This window comes from Phaethon lepturus, unplaced genomic scaffold (assembly GCF_000687285.1).
Source record: "Phaethon lepturus isolate BGI_N335 unplaced genomic scaffold, ASM68728v1 scaffold39680, whole genome shotgun sequence".
NCBI classification, from domain to species: Eukaryota; Metazoa; Chordata; class Aves; order Phaethontiformes; family Phaethontidae; genus Phaethon; species Phaethon lepturus.
Window position 1 is genome coordinate 59725 of NW_010510569.1, and position 23128 is coordinate 82852.

Sequence of the window (23128 nt, forward strand, 5' to 3'; positions counted from 1 at the left end):
TTCCCTCTCCCCTCCCCCTCCCTTTCTCCTTCCAGAGATGGCCTCTCTACATAATTCCATTAAAGTGATTGTGCTCTGAGGGGTGGACTGAGGGGCAGTGCTCTCATCTTTCAAAGCAGGACCAATGAGCTATGTGCTTTCCACTGGGCAGCAACAAAAGAAAAGGTCTCTCAGAAGAAAAGGCAAGCACAAAAGATCAAAATTAGGTGTTTGTCCAGGCCTCTGGTATTGCTTTCAAGTTAGCTTTTGAGGGCTCACTTTGAAAATGGTGAGCCAGGCTAGTTAACATAAGGGTGTCTGCTAGTTTTAGAGTGTGGTGTTAGAATAATATTGGAAGAGAGCTCTTTGCTTGTGCAATTAACAGTTCTCTAAAGCGCAAGAGAAATGTGGGGATTGATTGAAAACATTGCAGGCATAGCGGTAATGTTCTATGCCTATAAGGACATCGAGCAAACTTAAAATCCTTGAGATTTGCATCACTACTTCTAAAAAGACTAGAGGCGTTTAGATAGTCGACTTGTTCCCATAGTCTCCAAAAGGCCAAAATGCTGTACGCTGGGAATTCATCCTGCCCCGCTAGCCTTCCCCCCCCGCCCCCCCCCCGCATTTTGGATGAAGCTGCTATGGCTGATGGCGGGCAGTAGGAGAGGTGATGTTTTTACTGCAAGGGGGTGTGAGGTGGTGTTTGTCCTGGGGCCCTCTAAGGGGATAGCGCAAAGCTACAAAAGGGATACAGACCCTTTTCAGATTTAGACAAATAAGCGAGAGCCATCCAAAGCCGTGGAAAGCCAGACCGTTTAGCTGGATCAATTCACATATGTCGTATGTTCTAGTTTCTACCAAAATAAACTTTTACAATGCACAAAGAACACATTGCTTAGTTGCTACTTCAGTTACTTGGTTTGCAAAGGAAAACTTGAGTATCACAGACAGTCGCTGTTCCACCTAATTGTTTCAAGTTACCTTGAAATTGAAAAAGAAACCATGAGATGTAAAATGTTGGTCATTTGTAATCTCTCAAACTATTTTAATCTGATATTTAAAAGTTGTGACTTAAAATGTATGATCAATTGAAATTCCAACTCTTTTAAGAATAGAAGTAATTAAATATTATTATCTGAAGCTAGTAATAATGCTTAGAAATTATATACCCAGAGCCTTAACAAGATTTTAAAAACCATAATAGAACAGGAATCCTAAACTGTGTGTATTTGCTTAATCATATGTACTTGAGCAAGGTAAAAGGGCATTTTTTAGAAAAGAGAAATAAAATCCAGTACTGAAAATCTGAGAGGGAATACCTGCTTCCGAGAGGAACAGACCTGAATCTATATCATCCGTCTGCTTCCTGGCTTTATGTTACTGTTTGGCTTGATGTGCTTCTCTCTGTCCCTTTCGTGTAGTATATTTGAAATGTATTTGCTTATTTTCCTAATAAGTTTCTGCTGTATTTACATTACTTTCCTTCAAAAGTGCATTTTTAAGGATAGTATTTCTCAGTGCTCTTCCTTTCCCACCCTTCCCCCTTAATAATTCCCCTGGACCTCTGTTGCTTGGAGCAGACTTTGGCTAGCCCCAGATTCGATGTCAAAGGCCATGACCCGATGTCAGAGCAGCCCATGCTGCTGGCCTCTTCTTTGAATAATTATCTGGAGTTTATTGTGTTGAAGGGATGGGCTTGGGGGCAGCGCAGTCACCATGGCAGACCAGACCAATGAGCTATCCAGCCGGACCACTACCCAACAATGGACCTGTAGGTTACACAAAAAATCCGCAGCACAAAAGATTAAATTGAAAATGGACATTTGGCCACAGAAGTTTTGTCCTTTGAACAACCATTTTTTTTCAGCCTTCTGAGTATAGTGTGGTTTTGATAGCTTTAATTGAAAGGAAAAAGTGTTATATAAAATTTTGAATCTAAGCTAGAATAAAACTGAAATATTTTTCTTATCACCTTCTCCAGCTGTTGGAATCATGATATTGGATCTAGCTTAAGGAGTTGTACTTGCTGAACTCGACTCAGAACATCAAGCCACTGAACTTTTTTGGTTTTTTACTCTAGAAGTTCTGTGCAATTCTAATTCATTTAGAAACAAGAACAAAGCCCCCCAGTACTTTTATTTCTATCAATATTTTCCTTTTAAAGTGCTGAGAATGGGGATGTTCAAAGTGGGTATGAAAGTATGTTCAGTATCCAGACTTAATGAGTCAACAGTAAATGATAGTAAAACATCCATTTTCTTTGGGCTTCCTTATCTTTTCCTCTCCCCAAAGAGGGCTTAAAAAGTCTGAAATCCAGATTGTGGAGTGCTGTCTCTTCTTATCAGGACTGAATGAAAGGCTGCTGAAGGTGGGCTTACTGTTCTGGAGGGGTGGGGGGAAAAAAAAAAGTTCTTTCATGGTCTGACCTCGGATTCTTTCTTAATTTTATCTAGCCCTGACCTGTTGGCTCTGCTCTGGCTCCTTTCAAGGCCTTCAGAGCTTCACAAACATGCAGCAGCTGAAGGAAACAATGACAGGGCTTTTAGGGGTTGCAGTATTACACTGTCTTGTAACCTTGGCCAAGTAGCCTGTAAACAGATGTTTTCTCTCAAACATTTTCCAGAGAGCCTAAACTTTGGCTGTGTCAATATCAGCGAACAGAGCTCAGTAACACTCTTGATTAAAGACTCTTCATTTTGTATTCGATATAAGCTTCAGCTGAATGAACAGTTACCCGGTGTGTCCAGTGTGTACAATGTGGTCGTGGAACCTGCTGTTACAGGTTTTATATTTCTGTTTGATGCTATAAATAGAGAATCATGTGAAGACAAATTATCAAAATCTGAATGGGATAAACACAGTTCAGTCTTTTGCAGAAAACTGATTTGAAGGTAGTGTTAAAATGTAATCAGGACATACGTATTTCTAAGTATTCTTTTGAGAAGGGAGGATGGAATTGTATATGGATTAAGATTTTAATTGTCTGTGGTGTTAGTGTTGTGCTGCTTTATGCTTAGAGGGTTTTAATTATGTAATAGAGTGTATCAAGAGTGGAATTTTTGTTCCATTGTGAATATGGAAGTGACTTTATTGCTCTTAGTAACTTTTCCTAAAAGTTCAGTCTGTGCAATCTTGGCCATTTAAGAATGAGGTAGTTGCATTAAAAAGTGCTTCACCAGCTGCAAAGTGATTAGAAGCACATTTTTGTTTTTAGTTGTTTAACTGCTAATACAGGCATTTAATCTTTGATGCCTCTAGTTTTTCCAGCTGTGTTCGTTGGAAGTGCATGAGGACACCATCTGGCAGTAATGAGGTATAACTCTACCAGATGGAACTAACCCATGTTGGTTGGAGACCTGTTCCTTCCTCTCCCCACGTCACCTTTATAACTAGGGAAATGTCCTCAAAACAGAGGACCTCTTCCCCCTGCTTCCCTGAATAATGGTAGCTGCTACAGCAGTCATCCCAGCAAACTCTTGGTTTTCAGTGGATATATTTCAGAGGCCAGTAAGGGTCAACAGAAGCACCATTTATTCTACTGTGGAACAATGCCAGATTGTTTTATATGCTTTTGTGTATTTGTCTCAATGTTTTAGAAGCACTGAAGAACTAAATTTGAGACAGTAAGTCAATGGAATTCCATGGAATACACCAACATGCACTAAAACTAGTTCTGGAATGAGAAGATATTATCTCTGTAGTTGCTTTTACCTACCGTTGTGTAGGTATTTACTAGACCATTTATATTTTCCTAAGCTTTGAAAACTGGGCTCTGTACGTTTAATCCATGTTTGACTAATAAATAGATGTAATTTGAACATAGTACAATCTTAAGTTTTGGAAAAGAAAATGGGAAAATCTGAATAGGACTATTTCTGACTGACAACTGCTTTGTAGTAGCAACTTCTCTTACTGAAAGAGAAATGGAAGATTTATGTAGAAGCAAGGCTGGTAGCAGTAAAGAGTAATGAATAACTTTGAGTTGGTGCAGTAAAACGTGGATGTTCCAATGAACTGTAGAGCAATAGAACTGATAATAAATCAAGTCTCAGTTCTTCATTTTATTTTTGGAGTTTCTCTCAGTTTCTTGCATCCAGACAGATAAGCAGCTGTGGTTCTCCCTCCATGGTGGGAAATGAAATGACTTGTCACAAAACCAGGGTTGGAACATCTGGGTGCACTGTAATATTTTTCTTGAAGAATCTGTTTTTACAGCATTAATACCAGGAACTGCTATAAGCTTCCTGTCTGCTTTCTGAGAAGCTGAACATAATCTCTATATCTCAGGGATGTAGTAAGACTGTAAAATACACAAGTAAATCATTGTCATCTGAACTCTTATTACTAGGCTTCAGCTACTGTAATGTTTAATGTTTTTTCCAAGTTACAATACATGTTTTACATGACAGTTCAACTTGATTTTTTTGCTCATACTTGCTGCATTTGTTTTGCCATGGTTTTACTATAAGGTGTAGAACCTATTCATACACTTGCAAAAAAAAGAGAAGGCTCCCCCATGTGTCTTGCTGATGAAAGACCTCTCAGGGTTGAATCTGCAGGGCTCACTGCAGATTTTTATGGGAGAGTGAATGACAGGATATGGGATCATCAGGGAGCAGGGACCTACCTACAAAAACTGCCATAGGAAAATGAGGCTGATCTTACGTAAATTGTAAAACAATGATTTTGGGGAGAGTATTTTGGTGACTTGAAATTAATATAAGGTATATTTAGCTTTTTGCTACTCTTGTTTTATGAGAGTATTATTATTAGAGGTGAAATTTGTGCCTCTGATTCAACTATTATTCATGTGTATTTAATACTGACAGGTTTTGGTTATATGAAAAGGGTGTGTGAGGAAGATCCATTGTACTGTGTGAAGCTATGCCAGCTTATCACATCTAGCCTATAATGTCTTTTAAGACAGTCTCTGTGTACTCCAGATGCACCTGTGTAATATAATTTATGAATTAGTTCTAGCATGTTTATATCAACATCAGTGCTGGCCTCTTGATTTGTACAAACAGTGTAATTTTTGAGTCCTTTCCACCAGATGATTTAAGTAATAACAATAAATATGCCTATTAAAAAGCTGTAGGTGCTGTGACACTTATTTTACATTAAATAATGTACATATTTACAACAACCTAATGCCAGCAGCACTGGCATAAAAACCAAACCAAACCATGTTCAAAAGAAACAAACTTAACTAAAAAATTCAGCCAGTTGGTAAATAGGCTACAAAATTGCTCCTGCTCACCTTACATCTGGGAACAAGCCTTCAACCACTACACAAATGCTGGCAATTGCAAGACAATTAATTGAAATGACTCCGTGTTACCAGCTGCTCAGACAAATTTGGGAAATGCAGAGGTGAAATCTTGATGTGAGGCTTTTTTACTTAAACTGAATTTATGTGTTGAATGGGTTGAGTAAATCACTACACCTAATTTGTTTCTGAATAGCAGTGATCTTCTGAGGAAAGATGTGCTATTCCTGGGTCTGTTATGAGCATGACTGATGGCCTCAATACTTGCTTCCCTGATTTCTGAGCCTCTCAAGCCTCCTGTTGCTGTATAATGTGCATGGATGGCATACACTAAATTTGAGACTGTCAGTCCCCCAGGTGGCCATGCCATCCCCAATCTTTTATCAATGATTTATGTGTAAACTATTCAGGATACCTGTGCTGGTTAAAGATAAGAAGGCTTCTGAAGTTTGTTTTCTCTCTAAGGATGTGTCTGGCTTTGAATGTTTGATCCAGCTGATGAACAGATGAAAATCTTTATGCCAAGTTTGTACTGGGAATTGCCATTGGGGAGTAAATCATATCATAAGCCTGTAAACAAAACTAACAATTGTTAAAATATATTCTAAACAGAGGCTACTTCAGACAAAAAAATATTTTCCACCATTTTGTAAAACAAATAGTGTGCAAGTATCTGTTAGAACATGAGGCAGATCTTTGGCTATTGGTTGTGTTGTTTTGCATATGATGAAGCTATGGTCAGCGTGGAACAGCATCTCGGCAGGTACTTTGAATTGGTCTTCACTAATGTTATACATGTAATCTGTGAAGCAAGTTTCACATTAATTTATTTTGCTGCTCAGTACACTGTCTTTCACATTATTTTATATTCTTCTTTCTAGATTACTATAACATTTAGGCTTTTCTAGGTCAGTACATAATGTGTCCCTCCTCATTTGCTGTTTCAATTACAGCAGATGGTTTTTCAACCATAGAAGCAGATGAAAAATTCTGACATCGCTTTTGGGTTGAACTAGTTTTGCTACCGATTGAACCATGATGCCTGAAGTGGAAATAACCTTGTTTTTTAGATGGTAGAGACTAGTTGAGAGACTTTATTTTTAAAAAGGTTCTTCTATATAAAGTTAATATTTTTTGAAACTGCTTGCATTACACAAGAGTAAGATGAATGATATTCACCATTGTGCTTTTTCTAAATGTAAAGCATTAGAGACACTTAAAAATGAGATTTAAAAAATGTGTTTTTCTCAAAAGAGATTTGAAATTTTTTTGTGGGAGTTATATTTTTGCCTTTCTTCCACATCCCGTTACTCTTCCTCTCTTCCGCAATCAAGTGTTAATGAGGAATTTGGTTTAAAAAAAAAAAAAAAGAAAAGAGAAAGAAAAAAAAAAAGCAATGAGGATAAACAGACCTCACAGGCTCCTCATTTAGCTCAGCAGGGCACTAGACCTTAGCCATTCTTCATTTCACAGTGAAGATGATCAGTTCTGGGTGACCACTTTCAAAGGGCACAGAGTTTTTGAAGGTGCTCGGCAGGATGATAAATTGTCGTGTCTGTCATCCTGTGTCTTGCGGAAATGCAGCAGGGGTCTCTTCTGCAGGAACTTGTAAAGAAAAAGATAGACTGTGACACTTGGCCGGTTGGATGCCGCCTGTTTATGTGGAATCTGTTCAAGGGTCTGTGAAATAGTACCTGAATTCAAGTGTTTCCTAAGAGTGGATGGGAAAATTCATTATTATAACAACATCCAAAGCATAATCCTAATGAGATCTTAAAGATGTCTCAATGGCCTCTTTTTAAAATTTTGTCTTTGTTTTTGAATATTTCAGTCATGCGCTGAATATATATATTCCTGCCACAGGTTAAGAAGCTTGGGAAGGTATATATTTCTGCTTTTCTGAGATGCGTGCTGTAATTAGCTTCAATAAGTCACCACTACTTGATTTTGGTGTATTCAAATCACTTGGTACTTTTGAAATGCAGTTATCTTTTTGGTTGGGGTCATTGTTTTTAAATGCACCTTCCCTTCACATGTCTTTTGCGTTTTACAAATTTTTAAGGTATTGCAATGGTTTACATCTAATATTTTACTACCTTTCTGAATTTTCAATATTAAAATTCCATATTTTCTTTTATCATATGCTTAAGGTTATTCTGTGTGTTTGTGTCCATCTCCTTTTCTCTGATTGTAATTTGTTGGCTAGGAAAAACTGACGTCATCTGTTGTTAAAGTGATATTGTAAACTGGAGGAAAAAAAAACCCTTCAAAGCAAATGAGAATTTTACTCTAGATTTTTTTGACGTTGTTATTTATATTGTCTACTTGTGATGTGAAAGTCTATTTTAAAAATGAGAATGTGCTCCTCTTGCCTGTTTTACCATTAGTGTTAAACACTATAAAGAAATACTTTAATCCAAATTTAAAAGCCCTTTTCCTCTACATCTATATTTAGATTTTGGTAAAATAGTATTTTAAAAATAAACATACATAGAGATGTAAACTCTACCTAGTGGTATCTCATTTAAAGCTGGTAACTACAGCACAAAAAGATTGTCTATTTCAAAATAAATATGAAAAGATTTTACAAAATGCATTATTGTGAAATTACTATGCCATCTTTACGGAAACATCAGATGGAGTTGTTGAGCTTGTATTGCTGATGCAGAGACTGCAGAGGGAGCTAACGATCTGATGTAAACTAAAAGGCCTGTTTGTGGTGCAGAAATGTCAGGGATTTGTGTTTCTGTTTATTTCATTAGAAAGGCCATGTCAAATCTCAGCTAAAATGAGAAAGAGGAGGGCTTCTTTTGAAAAGGCATAATATTCTGGTATTGTAGGGCAAGAAAAAAAGAAATACACAAGATCAGCACAGCTGTATAACATCTGTCTAGACCTTTTGAAAATCTTAATAGAGAGAAATAGGTGCATGATAATAGAGGAGAAAAATGTCCTAATATCTACATCAGTACTGACTAAAGTTTAGCTGAACGCAGAGGGGCTGGTATGTTCTAGTGGCAGGCGCTACCACCTTGCAAATCATCATTGTATGGAAGGGATTTGTTGCGAATACCAGTGCAAGGGAGTACGCTGCAGAGAAGCAATGCAGCCGTCCTGGTGGTTTGCATTCCTAAGCACCTGTGGGTACCCCATGCCATCTCCTCTTACAGAAAGCACAAGGCCCCTTTCTAACTCATTTCTCTGTAGTAATTTTTCACTTGGATCAAGGCCAGTGTATCACAGAACTGAGAGAAGCAGCAAACTGCAATATGGGTACCCGAAGGCATGGCCAGAGAAAGGGAAATAGGGAGACCCTTCAAGCTAGGAACAGTGACCCTCTAAGAATGCCAGAACCAGCTGTCAAGAAAACACATGGAAGCTTTGTGAGTCAAAGGCATTATTAACAATTGCTGTTGTTTCACAGTATTATCTCCTCTTGGAACCTGTAAGCAAAACACTTCCCATTTCTTTGCTGGGTCCTGTCTTCCCACCTTTGCTTTGATTGCCCTGCTTCATTACAGCCTGCTTATCCAGAAATAAATGTTGGTTTCCGTGGACCGCATGCTGTTTGTTTTAAAAAATCTTTATTATAGACTGAAAGCGCAGTAGTTATGCTGAATGATGCTATTAAACCTAGCTCTGTAGCTGTGGAGGTGTGATTTTGTTAGATAGAAATGTGGTATTTATCCTACTCTCACTGATTTCTGTTGCAAACTTTGGTTTCAGGCTATGGGAAGCAAGACTGGGAGATATGTCGCTGATTCTAGTGCAGTCTGGACAAAGATTGAGGGAAATTCGCAAAGCTGGAGAAAAGACAGGCTTCCAGGCATGCAGACTGTTCATCAGTCTGCTGATTGTAGCAGACAAGTTTTGAACCAAACTTGCAGGAGAATCAATTTATCTCACTGTCTGTAGAAGTCTGAAAGTCCTTATTTTTTTTCTTGACTCTAATTATTCCTTTTCTCGTTGTGCAGATCCTAGAAGAAAATATCATGTAAGGCTACTGGCATATAACAATATGGAAGAAGGTTATCAGGCAGACCAAACTGTCAGCACTCCAGGATGTGTCTGTAAGTGTTGTAGGTACATGAAGAATTTATTAAGAGCTGAGCTTTTCAAGGTCCTGTGTTTTTTGCCTATAAATGAACAATTAATTCAGTGAAAAACAGAGAACCAGAAAGATCATATCTGTGACAAATACTATGCTAGCCATCCTGCAACTGAGACAGTCTCCTGGGTTCATGAATTGCATCTGAGGAAACAAGATAGCCACCAAGCACATTTTCATCCCCTGTTGGATTGTCTGCATCATCTAACCAGTGATGCATCATGTAGCTTATGAGAGAGTTGTCTCTTTCCCTTGTCCCTGTTCATAGTTTTGATTTTGTTTTTGACTAAACAAGTGGGACTACAGAAGTAATATGTGACATATATTGGGTTAGGAGGGATCTTTAATAGCTTGAACCAGATTCCTGGGTCTGAATTTGAATCTAAACCTGTGGGTTCAGACCTTCCTCTTAATCTTACTGGTGTCTTTACACAGTTCATTAAATAATTCATGCTCCTTTTTTGTTTTAAACAGCTGTCCGTGATCGCATGGTGCCACCGCCACCACCCCCTCACCACCTCTACGCCAAAGCAAATACTTCATCTTCTATCTACCTTCACTGGGGAAAGCCTGCCTTTACATCTGCACAAGTCATTAATTACACAATCCGCTGCAACCCAGTGGGGCTGCAGAATGCTTCCCTCGTTCTCTACCTTCAAACGTAAGTGCAGCACTATTAATGAGTCTTGTTTCCCCTTTACAGAACCTTCCCACTCCATTTCTACACTCCCTGCCCTCTCTTTAATTGCTTTTACTGTAACAACTTTTATCTCCCTTAGAGGACTGTGTGTTTTGCCCACTGGCTGCTGTTTCTTGGGTTGTTTCAGGTGTGTTCATAGAACAGCTTAATTCTCAACCTAAGATCCTGAATTTTTAACATTTTTCTTTAGCTAAGTTGAATTTAATTTTAAGCTCTTCTTCAACAAAACAAAAGAGATTACCTATTTTGTAGGTAGCATCTCTGGGCAAAGATGGGACTTAGCCCAGTGTCTGATTTTAAGACTGGAAACAAGAATTTTTGAGTTTTAAGGGGTTGAACGTGTTATTGCGGGAATGCCACATTCCTGAGTGTGTGGCACCCTGCGAGGAGAAAGCTGAGTAGGAACTAAAGCTTGGTTTTCAGAGGAGCAATCCATGAGCCACAGAATGGCAAAACAGGGAAGAAATTCTGCCTAGGCTTGATGTTCAACTCTGCCCAGCGCCTATGGGAGCAGAAGACTTTGCTCCATTGTGACTGCCTGTGCTGTGGATGCTGGTGCTGTTGAGGGAGTCCATGTGTGAGTAGCTCCCTCCATATTTGTGTTTACTCAGGCCTTCTGAATAAGAAAAATGTTGTCTTAAAAGATAGTTTCCATCCTAATATTGATGGTTTTCTCTTCAAAGAACATATCCCCTGCTGTATAACTCCTGATTTAACAATTAGACACAGTATAATCACTATGTAAAATTCTCAGTGTGCAATATGGAGCATAAGCAACAAATACTGCTTTTTGTGGTAGGATGAAACTATTGCAAATATTACATGCTGCCTTTGCAGTATGGAAGATGAAAATACTAAATGAGATCTAATAAAGCAATATTTGTAGAGTAACACCATTTTAAATTGAGTTTTAATCTCGACTTGGGTATTATCACCCAGAATTAACTCTGGTGTATATGAAAGATTTCCTCCTGGCCCCAGAAACAAAATAAAGCAGAATGTCTACAATTGACTTTGTGATCAAATGGTAAATTGCAATATTACAATTAATACAATCAATTTTACAATTAATAAATTACCAAATATGACTACAAGATGAGTAGGGTACATTCATATTCTATGGAGATCCTCTAAACATGAGATGATAAAGGCTATAAGTCGATGAGGAAGTTGTACGCATAGCCTGTGTCTGTTCCGTGAACTGAGAAGCAGACCCAGGAAAAGCTAATGGAGCCAACAGCATGTGCCTTTTCAGCTGTGGTGCTGTTGTAGTTCAAGTGTTACTCCAGCTTGAAGCATAGTGTCCTATGGATCAATGTGGAAAGAGCTGAGTTTGGGATACCGACTGGTAATCTGGGCAGTAATATTCTTAGACTTGCTTGTGCATTAGCTGTCCAAACAGCCTGTATGAAAACTTGAGCTCAAGTCAACTCACAGGAGACATAATATCCTTCAGAGAGCTCCAGGGTTAGTAAAATTACATTTTCAGATAGACAGTGCAGATGGACCATATGTCAAGACTTGAACTGGTTTGTCTTCTGTTGAACTGACAGTGAGCATCTACTCACAGTGACTAAGAGATATGATTTGAGTTTGGGATCTTCAAGTCAACTGCTGCTGTTAAATTTACTTTGTTTCTTCATCTGTACAGGTCGGAGACTCACATGTTAGTTCAAGGTCTTGAGCCAAAAACCATGTATGAATTTGCAGTTCGGCTGCATGTGGACCAGCGCTCCAGTCCCTGGAGTCCGGTAGTGTACCATACTACCCTTCCAGAAGGTAAGGCACTAGGAGAGGACCACGTGGTTCTAAAAAGAAAGCTCTGTAAACCAAATGGCCTGAAAAATTGCGTATTAATTTTAAGCTCTCTGTAGGAGATAGAAATACCTTCCTCTGAGATACAGTTATTGCTCTTCTCGGTGAGAGGTAGAAAAATGCCATCAGGAAAATCCATGTTTTGGAACTGTGAAATTCTTTTTCAAAATCTGCCTAAAGTCGGCAACAATTTTTATATAAAATGTGATATACTTACACCATTAGTGACCATTGTATGGAAATAACTTGAATAAAAAATTTAAAATATGTATTGAAGAGGCATGGCTGATTCATAGGCATTATGAAAACATATTTTAAAACCCAGAAGTTTTAGAACCTGTAAGAATATTACACATTTACTGCCCTAGCTGCTAGTTTGCTTTTCTGTCAGCTTGTCAGTGAAAATCAAAAACTTCAGTTTTGTGTTCTCAGCATTGCAGTGTTTGGGATGTACCTGTTCACAGGATAATGATGTGAGGTTTTGTCAGTAATGTTTCCTTCTGGAGTTGAAGGAAAAATATGAAATTTGCTTTTACAATATCTAAGCTGTTGACCAGATCAGAGTTAACAGGAGAGTTTCTCTTGAGAGCAGTGGGTATGTGGTTGTTTATATGTTTTTATCTGGGATGTAGCAGTAGCCATTAGGTCTGCACATCAGTTTCTTTCTGAGCAATTTAACTGCGTGTAAATTAGGTTAGCCTAATAGCATTGTGTTACTGTTCTCACAGCACCATCTGGCCCTCCAGTAGGAGTGAAGGTGACTTTGATAGAGGATGATACTGCTTTGGTTTCCTGGAAGCCACCTGATGGTCCTGAAACAGTTGTTACACGATACACTATCCTCTATGCATCCAGGAAGTCTTGGATTGCTGGGGAATGGCAAGTGTTGCACAGAGAAGGTAAAGTAAAATCATAACCCTATGAACTGGACAGTGATGCCACTTACAAGATGGTTTGTTACCTTCAGCTAGCTTGGACTACAATGAGAAAGAAATTCATACAAATGTTCACGTAAAAGTTATAATTAGTTTAGAATTACTCCCATGGTTGTGACAAAAATGTATTAAAAACTAGTTGATACTCAAAAGGTGAGGGGGGAGAGGCTGTCTGTGTTGCCTTGGAGCTCAGTGTGTGCATGTGAACCAAAATGTCTCATAATTCCCATTACATCAATTTTAGTTCTGTTGTAACCATGATTGTGACGGTTTAATTTTGTAAATGCACTCTTTCAAATCCGAAGTCTCTGAGATGCCTCACTGTCCAGAAATAAACCCACACAGCCACATTTATAAATTCATATATTTCTTTCGAACACTGCCAATCCAGTTAGCTCAGTCTGCTTAATGATCTTTCCCTTCTCCCAGTAAATTGCTCTGCAATTTCAACTCTCTGGCTCTATTCTACTGCTGAGCCCCAGCTAGCTAATCTAACAGTAACTCAGGTATGGTGATATGAAACGCAGTCACATCTTTGTAATTAGGTGTAAATATAGTCTAAATTTTTATGGGCACTTTCCAGAATGATACTATAATTTGAAGAGCTGCATCAGGAACAGATTTCTACTATAGCCAAAAAAACCAAAAAAGGCATTTTCTGTTTGTATTCAGTTGGTATTCAAAATAGACAAAGGCAGTTCAGAACAGATAACACGCTAATAATGCATTAAACCAGAGAGTGAAGCTTAGTGTTAGAGTGAAGTCGTGTGCTTGGGTAGTCTATTTAAGAGGATTGCCCAGGAAAGAGTCACTGTTTTGTTGTTCTGTGTTGTTTCATGGCTGAAAGCTTAGTTGTCAGCAGACAGTGAGGCTTTAAATTTTCTGTGGAGAAAATTCATAAAACTTAACGAGTGCATTCACAGAGGACAATTCGTTTTGCCATCAGCGAGGGTGAACTGTTTTAGTTCAAACACGGTGGTTGTCCTTCGTACTGCCCCTGAGGAGAGGATGAAGGACCAACAGCCGTTTTGAAAGGTGGCAGTGCCGCTTTGTCTTTGCTGGAGCAGAACGGTATTTGTCAGGCTGGTCTCAAATAGAATGGTCATCTGTGAAGAATAACAGTGAAATGACTATTAATCTTAAGCAAAAATTGTGAAAATAACTAGTTTCTGAAATATCAGTGAGGTCTAACTATAGGGGGAAGATTGTGCCCATGGTTTTTCACTACTAAAATTCTTCAAAGAAATAGTGATATTAAAGTTGTCCCATTAAATTGTTGAAAGAAACAGTGGTGTAAAGTTGTATTATTAAAGGACCAATTATCATTAATTTTTACTCACCAGATTTAAATCCACAGAGAGCTTATATTTGAAGAATAAATCTTGACATTCTGGTGATGATATGCTATGTTTGTTGTATGCAGCAAAGTGGCTGGATTGCTTTCAGGTATATACTTCAGCTCAGCCATGACTGTGAAACTGAACAGCATCTCAAATAGTATTTTACCGTAGATACTTTGAGTGAGGTGATGGCAATAACAGTAAACGTTTTTATGTGTTCCTATACTGAAAGTGTTGGAGGGAATGAGCAAACGGAGAGCTATAAATCTCAGTGTATTACGATGTCCATCAATGTTAGAGTTGCTGATGCTGTGTTTTGACAGATAAATTAGGGTTTGAGGCATCGCATGGAATTTGGTCACCTTGACATGTTAGGACAATCCATAATGCTCTTAGATAAAGTACAGGTGAAAAGGCCTGTGAAAGAAAATGAGTATGTAGAGGTAAAATGGGGCAAATACTGTGATAATCCCATGAAAGTCCTTTCATAGGTAATCTGAGGTAGAAGCAGGGTTTGGGTTTTTTTAGTGCATTTATTCTGATAAGATCTGCTAACCCTATGCAATAATGGCATTGTTTTGTCTTAACACTAATCTTTTCTGTAGATTTGTGAAATCTTAACCCCATGCCTTTCCTATACCTCCAAAGGCACCGCCCCAAAATAAAATAAAAAATAAAAAAAACACCAAACCAAAACAAAGTAAGCACAAAACAACCCTACCACCTATAGAAGTCCTAACTATGGGCTTTGCTTTATGCATGAAAATTTCTACCAATCCACCAACTTAAACAAAACCCTGTAATTTGACTGAGCTTGTGTTAGCTGTGGCAGAATTAGAAAATATAACTGAAATTTGTTGCTGATTCATGATGTGAGTTATCTTCCAGCCACCTCCTGCCTTTTCCCTAGGTCTCTTCAAGTGGATCAGAAGTTACAGCGTTTACCCACTTGGTGTGCAGTAGATCAGTACAAAGTGCTTACTTGCTTTAGCAATGCAGGAGATTTGGAAGGAGCTGGTGGGAGAGAGCCTACACATATTGAAATGTGACCTTTCGCCCTTGCTGGTGCTATATATTACAGCTACTTTGGTTACAGATAGCTCACATTTTACTTCAAATGCTTTCAGCTAATGGGTGTTTTTTATGGAAGAGCTGAAATAGCTTTTGAAGTAGCTTCCCTTTTGCCAAATGTATAATCTTTTCTGTCAACACAACAACCTGATATTTTATATGCTCCCATGATACCATAAATTCTGACTTCTGAAACTGGTTTGAAAGGTTGAAATTTAGACCTGAGGCTGAAAAAGTGAATGGAATCTGTGAAAGAGAACAAGGCATAGATTTGGTCCTGTAACTGCCACTATATAAATATTTCTATGGTAGGAAGAAACAAGGGCATTTTAGAAAGGAACTGAATTTTAAGCAGCAGTCTGCAGTCCCTGGACAGGCAAAGCTCTCATTGACTTTGACAGGAGTTTTGCCTGTCTAAGGATGATGCAAGTAAATCCTATTTATGTTCTTAATCTGTTTTTCCTGCCTTTAGGGACTTTAGGAAATGAATCCATAGCATGTGAGAAAGATGTTTTCTGTAATATTTTTAGTAGCACAGCTTAGATGCACAGTAATCAAGGAAGCCTATGCAGGTCTAAATAGGGTTTAATTTTATTTTAAAAGCATGGTATAATGTACTTTCCCAAATCAGTTCTGTTCATTTTACCAACTAGACTTGAAATTTGATAAACTGAACCTGAATTATTTTGTTATGACAATTTTCATTCGCATTCATGGTACAGTGGATCTAGGAGAGGCACATAGATTAGTATATGAGAGAGGTCTAACATTCTGCCTGAAAGTCTTGTTAATGCTTGGAGCATCTCCTCACAGATAAGATCACAACATAAACGCTATCACACTGAAATGCAGCTAGCACTAGATTTAGGATTAGTATACTGTGTATTGTAGCCAGTACTTGACTTTTGGCTTTGAGCTATACTGGCACTTCAGTGTGCTATGTTCAAGCAGCGTGGAGAGAAAGGACAGAAGGGACAAGCAGGCAACCCCAGTGTTTGTTCTGTACCCGGTATATGCAGGTTAGAACCTATGAAAGTGATCACAGTCCTCAAACAAGATTTGGAGGTGGTATTGGAAAGAAAGTGTAGGTCCCAATGTCTAAATCTCAGCCTGTTCCCACAGATTTTGTTTAACTGGAACTGTTTATCCCATCTTTTCATAGGAGCAATGACCATGGCTTTGCTGGAAAACCTCGTAGCAGGAAATGTTTACTTGGTCAAAATAGCAGCCTCCAATGAAGTGGGAGAAGGACCCTTCTCAAATGCAGTAGAACTTGCTGTCCTGCCAAAGGAGACACCAGAGTATAATCAGAGACCCAAACGCTTGGATTCGGGAGATTCCACAAGTCAGTAGCAATGTTTTGATTACTGCTGTCACAAGTACCAGGAAAAAAGGTCCCTGTTTGTTTTAGCTTGTAACTGCTTTCTGGGTAAACCATTCTGTTTTATGTGAGGCAGTCCTAACAGTGCAGCGTTTTCTTCTAAATTAAACCATTTTGGAATTTTTATCTCAGTCTAACTCAGAACAGGGTTAATTATTTTGCTCAGAAGTTGGAAGTTTGCCTTTCAAATGAGAATACATAACTATTTTGATTTTTATACCAATATCAACTTTGCAGCCACTCTTCTAAGGCACTTTATTTAAGTCCTTTATGTGGCTTGAGGTACCAGTAGCACTGGGTTGGTTAGAACCAGCAGAGATGAGATGGTATCTCAAATAAATCTGTTGAAATTTGCTGGTTCCTGGTATTCCAGCAACCCAAATCAACCTGTCAGCCAGTGATATACCAGCATAAATTTTCACCAAAGAAGTGAGCCCCACCTGCAGCTCTTTGGGGAAAACTATGTGTTACCTTGCATAAATTAAGGTAACATCAGTAGTTTCTCCATATAATAATGGAAGAACACATTGTCTTTGTCTGACAGAGGGGGATTTATCTTGGTGACCTGTTGCAGATTTTAAAGCTGTTTGGGGAGACAAGAGCTAGTAATTATTCAGGTACATGAACCTTTTAACCTTTCCTTGTTGCTACACATTGAATTGTGATTAAAACACAGGGATTTTTCTTGCTCTGGTTTTCTTCCTTCCTGGAATTCAGTTAGATTTTAGGCCTGAAGAAGCAAATAGAGCCATGATCTCAGGATTAGGTTAATAGACATAAGATGTCAAAGTGAACCCTCCTAGGTGACAGTGGCTAGAATTGTCCAAGCTTTTTCCCTATATTGTCTAGTAGTGCCCTGTAAGGAAGAGGTTGGAGAGAGCTCCTCTGCTCCATGTTGTAGGTCACCAAAGAGGCTGTAGCGTGGGGAAGTCCCTTCTTCCCCTCCCAAACCAGGGCTGCATACACTCCTCTGTTTGGTCTTCAAGCTTTATTTTCAAAAGCGTCAAAATGTATGACAGAGAACATCCAGAAATCTCATTAAAAGGAAGCATTTGTCTCTGTGGTTGTGACTGTAGCCCTATTAATTTCCTGACATGGAGCAGGGGTAACTCTTCTTATTTAGTGAGCCTTTCTATTTTCTTTTTTGCTATAGCTTATTCTGACTATTACCATCTGGACCAGAAATCAATGACTGGCATTGTTGTTGGGGTTTGCATAGCCTTGACCTGCATCCTTATCTGCATCCTGATCTTAATTTACCGCAGTAAAGCCAGGTATGTTTTTGTTCTTGAAGGCTGAGCTCTATCTCAATGCACTGATTCTTGGGACATGCCTTCTTCCCAAGAGTGCTAAGTTCTCTGAAGTACTCTGTCTCTTCACCTATTCCTACCAGCAGTGGAAACAAAGCACTTTGTTGGCTCTTCCTACTCTACCCAAGTCCCTCCTCCAGTGAAAAGAAGGAAGAACCCACAGAGTCAGTGATGCTTTGACAACTAAGTATGAGGCATGTTTCCAAATAAAAAAAACCCTTCTGAGCCAGATAAGCATGCTGCTTTACATCATCTGCTCCTCCTGCTTAACCCTCCAGCCTGTCCAGACCTGGTTTGCAAGACTTTAACCCTCTGGTGTTGCTGGACAAGAGGAACTGTGACATAAAGCAGTTCCGTGATGGACTTTCTTTGCAGTGGTGCAAGCTACCATCTGTCTATGTTGTCATTAGCTGCTATGGGGCATAAACTGGCCCAGTGACTCTGCCCATAACTTTGGGATCAGAACAAATATAAGTACTTGAAATAATAATTTAAAAATCTGCCTGAAAGTATGCCTTGGTAACAGGGGTGTTTTAGCACACATGCAGGAAAAAATATGGATTGTGAGACAGTCTCTGTGTAGCATGGTAGAAAGGTCTTAACATCATTAGTGGTTACTTCCTCCGAGTAATATTACTAACCATGACAATTCCTGTCTGCACATAAGGTCTTAACCTATTGCATATGATTACCTGGAAGCAGATGTTATTTTTATCACAAGCAATAACATTTAAATTCCATGAAAGTTAGGAGTATCATATAACAAAATGTAAATGCCAAGAATATACCAATATTACTTGATTAATAATAGCTTTAAAGTTTATCCTTGATTTTTGTATTGTCTTCATGTGGGTCAATTTTATTCCTGTTTAACATTGTGTAGGAAAACATCTGCTCCTAAACCTGTGCAGCAAAGCACTGACCAGCTGTCACATACCAGCATCTCACTAGCCAGTGCTAATGAAGTGGAGAAGAGTATTGAAGGAATTGCAGAGAATGAAGAAACCTTATTGCCAATGATAGGGGGAAACAGCTTCATCGATGCTAAGGTACTGTGATCTTTACTCACTCCCAAACCAGAAATCATTCTTTAGAATTCATTGCTATAATATCTGAGGTCCTTATCAAAAGTAAAATACGTACACTACAAATCCACAGCAGGTTTTTTTAATGGGACAAGCACAAGTTTGGCAATCTAGGGTCAGATTTTCAAGACTCACTTTAAAGTTCAGCCTGAGATGATTTAATACTCTTTCTTACATTGTACTCTGCAGATTGGCTGGAACCAAACTCTGGCAGAGTTTGGCTCTGGCACAGCATCGAAAGATAAAAGCTCTATAGACTTAGGGCTATTAAGTGGCCTCTGCTAGTCCAAGGAGATAGGTGAGAGTCCTTGTCAGCACCTAGTTCAGTAAGTGCCTGTGCATGATCTAGTCAAGTATGACGCTAAGCAGGTATTAAAGAAAATAGTATTTTTCTGTATACTTACTGGTAAGACAATGTTATGTTTTATAAACTTATATTTGGTCAAATTATAAACTAATCTAGATGGCAGGATGCATCAGTGGATGTGTAGAGTCTTACAGTCCTGGAGTCCAGTGTGATAAAACCACGTTGGCCTTACTTTCACAAGCAGACATACTGCTTTAAGTCTTGTTCTGTACACACTAGAAACTCGAATGGAGCTGCTCCCTTGAGGATATGTGCAAGAGCTGGGAAATGGAAATGGACCCCAGTAAAGGCACAGGTGCTATGTCTATGAATGATCACATCCAAAGTAGTAGAGCAAGAGCAATGGCTGGAATATTTGGCTGTGTGTTTGCAGTATTACAGCTGTTGGGTTTGGCCTGTGGGCTTCCCAGGTTTAGTGGATCTGAGCTTGGCTTATCTTGAGCAGTAGATGAATACCAGACTACAGAAATGTGACTGAGCATTGAGACTTCATTTGTCTTCCTTTTCAGTATGGAGCCAATAGGTAGGAATAGAAAAATATTTTCAAATATCTTAGAAATTTAGCTTGTTAAAATAATTGTCTGTGTGTCTCCCTCTGTTGTAGGGAGGATCTGATCTGATTATTAACAGCTATGGGCCTGTCACAAAGGCTAACTGCAAGAAAAGGTGGCTGTTTTTCCAAGATACTAAGAAGGTGAAGACTGAGGAGGTAATTGGTCTAATGGGCAGAGATGCACAATCTTTACTGTAATACTCTGTGTTTGCAAAGGAAGATACACAGTTTTCTATGTATGGAAAGGCATAATTAGTGGTCTAAATTTTAATTGGATAGTTTCAGTTGTGTTAAGGTTGATGGTGTTCTACCTTGTAGTAAAGTCTTACGGACATTTCATTTTCAGTCCCAAGTTGTCAGATACTGTAACTCTACAGTTCACTGATTGCTTTCTCGCCTGTGCCCTTTTATCTGTGAGCAAAAGGATTTCTGTGTACTGGGTCTATGCATAGCATCTACAGTACTACATCTGCAGAGACTTTGTATAATATAAATACAAATTAAATATGTGTGTTTAAATAAAAACAAGATAAAAATATAAATAATCCCCTCCTACCCTGGCAGCTAAAACTGTGCTTGCTAAAGAGAAACCGAAAGAGGGAAATTAAATGATTTGCCCAAAGCAGTGAAGAAATTGGGAATCTGAGTAGAACAGTCTGGCTTCTTAAATTGTTGCTCTGGACACATTTTCTATTTGGGTGAGAAAAATAACAGTTTAAAACTGAAGCGTTAAACCAAAATTTATGCAAATTCATGCAAATTCACACCTATGGGGCATCTAACTAATGCTTATTGAATTGTAACTTGTATTGTGCTTTTCTATGTTTAAGGAATATGAAGTCTCGATATCCATGTTGTAAAGTCGTTTTGCAAAATATGTCCAGAAGCACCTACATATTTCTGATGCCTCTATAAGCAAAATATTTGCTACCACCCAAGGAGTAATGTTTAAAGAATATGCATGAAGGGATGGGAGAGAACTCTACCTAAAGTATGTTTTTAAAATACCATTCACGTCTCTCCAGTGAAATCATTCTTGATTAGCCATGCTTAGCTAGAAGGGATTATTTCATCTATTATGGAAGAGAAAGTATGAGCAAGACTTCAGATTGACTCTTTTTAACCTCCAGTAGGAAAGCCCAGATTGTTCCAAGCCAATGCTGTTAAGGGCACTCTGGCAAAATACGAGATAGGAAATGCAGTAAAAATTCAAATTATGGCTCAGCTTTTCAGAGGCTGAACAACCTTTTTCTCTCTGCTTTTTATGTAGCCTCAGAGAAGATTTGTCCAGGCGGTGTGTCTATATCAGCCAGGCACCACTGTACTGATCAGTGAGGATGACTCCCCCAGCTCTCCTGGACAGCAGTCTAATTTCCAGGTGCCGTTCAATATTGTTGCCGATACGGAGCATTCAGCCAACAGCGAAGGAAGCCACGAGACTGGTGACTCTGGGAGATTTTCTCATGAGTCCAACGATGAGATGCACCTCTCCTCTGTGACAAGTGCCACCCCTCCCACTACCAGTCCTTTTGTAAGCAGTGACTTGGGTATGAACATGATGAGCCCTGCTATAAGTAACTGCACAGAGTCTCCTCTGCCGTTCCATGCTGACCAGACTCCTACCTCACCAGTTCAGATACATTCTGTGGTGCAAAACTGACATCCTTAGGGCCATGCCAGACATTCTTGCAGCGTATGTCTGTTCGAAGGACAATGAACAGGGAGCCAAAGTTTTATTGTGGAAAGCCTGATTAACCTAGCAGGTGATCCCACATTTCTGTTGAATGTTTTTTTCTTTTTTTTTTTTTTGTTTGTTTTTTAAAACTCACTCATTTTGAATGTTCATTGGTCAACAAATGTGAAAGGACAGTGAAGATTTCTGACTAAAGTTAAAAATATGTCACTGGAGCAAAGGGAAGGCTGTTGGCCCTTTTGCTGACTATCTACCTCAGTTTGCCAAGCGGTGAACTCTGAATGACGACTGCTTTACCTCATTTGTATTCTAGTTGGTCTCAGCTATGGAACTGATGATACTTCCTAGTAGTGTTGTTTTATTTTGGATTTCTTTTATTTTTTGTTTTCAGTTGTGTGCAGAATATGTGTATGTGCTCAGTGATCAGGGAGTTGTATAGGTAGGTGAACAAGATTGTTTAGCTGAAGCTCTGTCTTTAAAAAGAAGGAAACCTCAGAGTATAAAATGTAATGATTTAATGTGGTTGACACAGAGGATGTTAAAAACTGCAGTTGGTGCTTCCACATATACAACCAAATGAAATCTTTTATTCCTCTTGATTTCTCATAACCCCAGTAAGCCTAGGACAGTGCCTTTCCCCCAGAAAAATGTGCCAGCAACTACTGACAGGATGTATGCTGTAATCTTAGGGCTCTGGGACATGTTGGGTTCCCCACAGTGACAAACATTGCCCCTTTATTGACAGTTAATCCTAAAAATCATGGCAAAATGAAGAAGTATTCAGCATTTCCAAACAATTTGGCTCTGCCTGGGAGTCATGGAATAGGTAATAATGCTGAGTACTCCAGTATCACAGTACTTCTTAGCAATGGTGCCTTGCAATTATATATTATGAAATTACTGATTTGCCTTATGCCTTTTTAGTATTCATAAAGTTGCTCTGGAGTACGGAAAGATGCCTTAAATACTTCTTAGATGTTTTAAGTAAACCACATCATGAGTTTATAGTTCATTTTTACCCAGCTTTGAGTGCTGATAAGTACTGCTAGCATCATAGTATGTCTCAGAGCTGTTGTTAGGATGCAGCCCTTCTCCTTGCCTTTGCCTAGGGTGCTGTTAGCCAGGAATTTTAGCTCAGGGAGTGACTTTACCCTCATATCAATCTAAAACTCTGATTAGCCTACCATGAGAAATAAAAAAGCCAGAGCTTTAGTTGAAGAGTCTGTTTAAAGAGGTGAGTACTGCTATTGCCTTGAACCCATGCAATTCCTGTTTTATACTACCTCCTTTAAAAGTTATTCTAGTGTTTTTGGGGTTTTTTTTGTTGTTTTTTCCTGTACTCAGGGAACAGTTTGTTACTTTTGAGCTGCCTCACGGAAACGTGGAGCAAACTGACAGGGTATCGTGTTTTGTTTTTTAATAGGAGAGAGGGAGAGAGAGGGAGGAGTTTGGAATCATCCAATGCTATAAACTTGCCTGTATCTATATCCAGTCCTCTTCTCTACTCCTCCTCTTTCCC

At 38.8% G+C, this 23128-nt stretch overlaps 1 protein-coding gene across 1 annotated transcript in view; it reads left to right on the plus strand.

The window, feature by feature from the left end:
- PRTG (protogenin) overlaps positions 1 to 21576 on the plus strand; it is a gene marked incomplete at its 5' end in the record, with an annotated part of 48431 nt that extends 26855 nt beyond the window's left edge. The window contains 9 exons of the mRNA XM_010297468.1: positions 9226 to 9321; positions 9834 to 10020; positions 11711 to 11838; positions 12603 to 12773; positions 16383 to 16565; positions 17755 to 17875; positions 18795 to 18960; positions 19968 to 20072; positions 21187 to 21576. Of these exons, the coding sequence (XP_010295770.1) occupies positions 9226 to 9321; positions 9834 to 10020; positions 11711 to 11838; positions 12603 to 12773; positions 16383 to 16565; positions 17755 to 17875; positions 18795 to 18960; positions 19968 to 20072; positions 21187 to 21576 (1547 nt within the window). The remainder of the gene's footprint in view (positions 1 to 9225; positions 9322 to 9833; positions 10021 to 11710; positions 11839 to 12602; positions 12774 to 16382; positions 16566 to 17754; positions 17876 to 18794; positions 18961 to 19967; positions 20073 to 21186) is intronic.
- Between the last annotated feature and the right edge of the window lie 1552 nt (positions 21577 to 23128).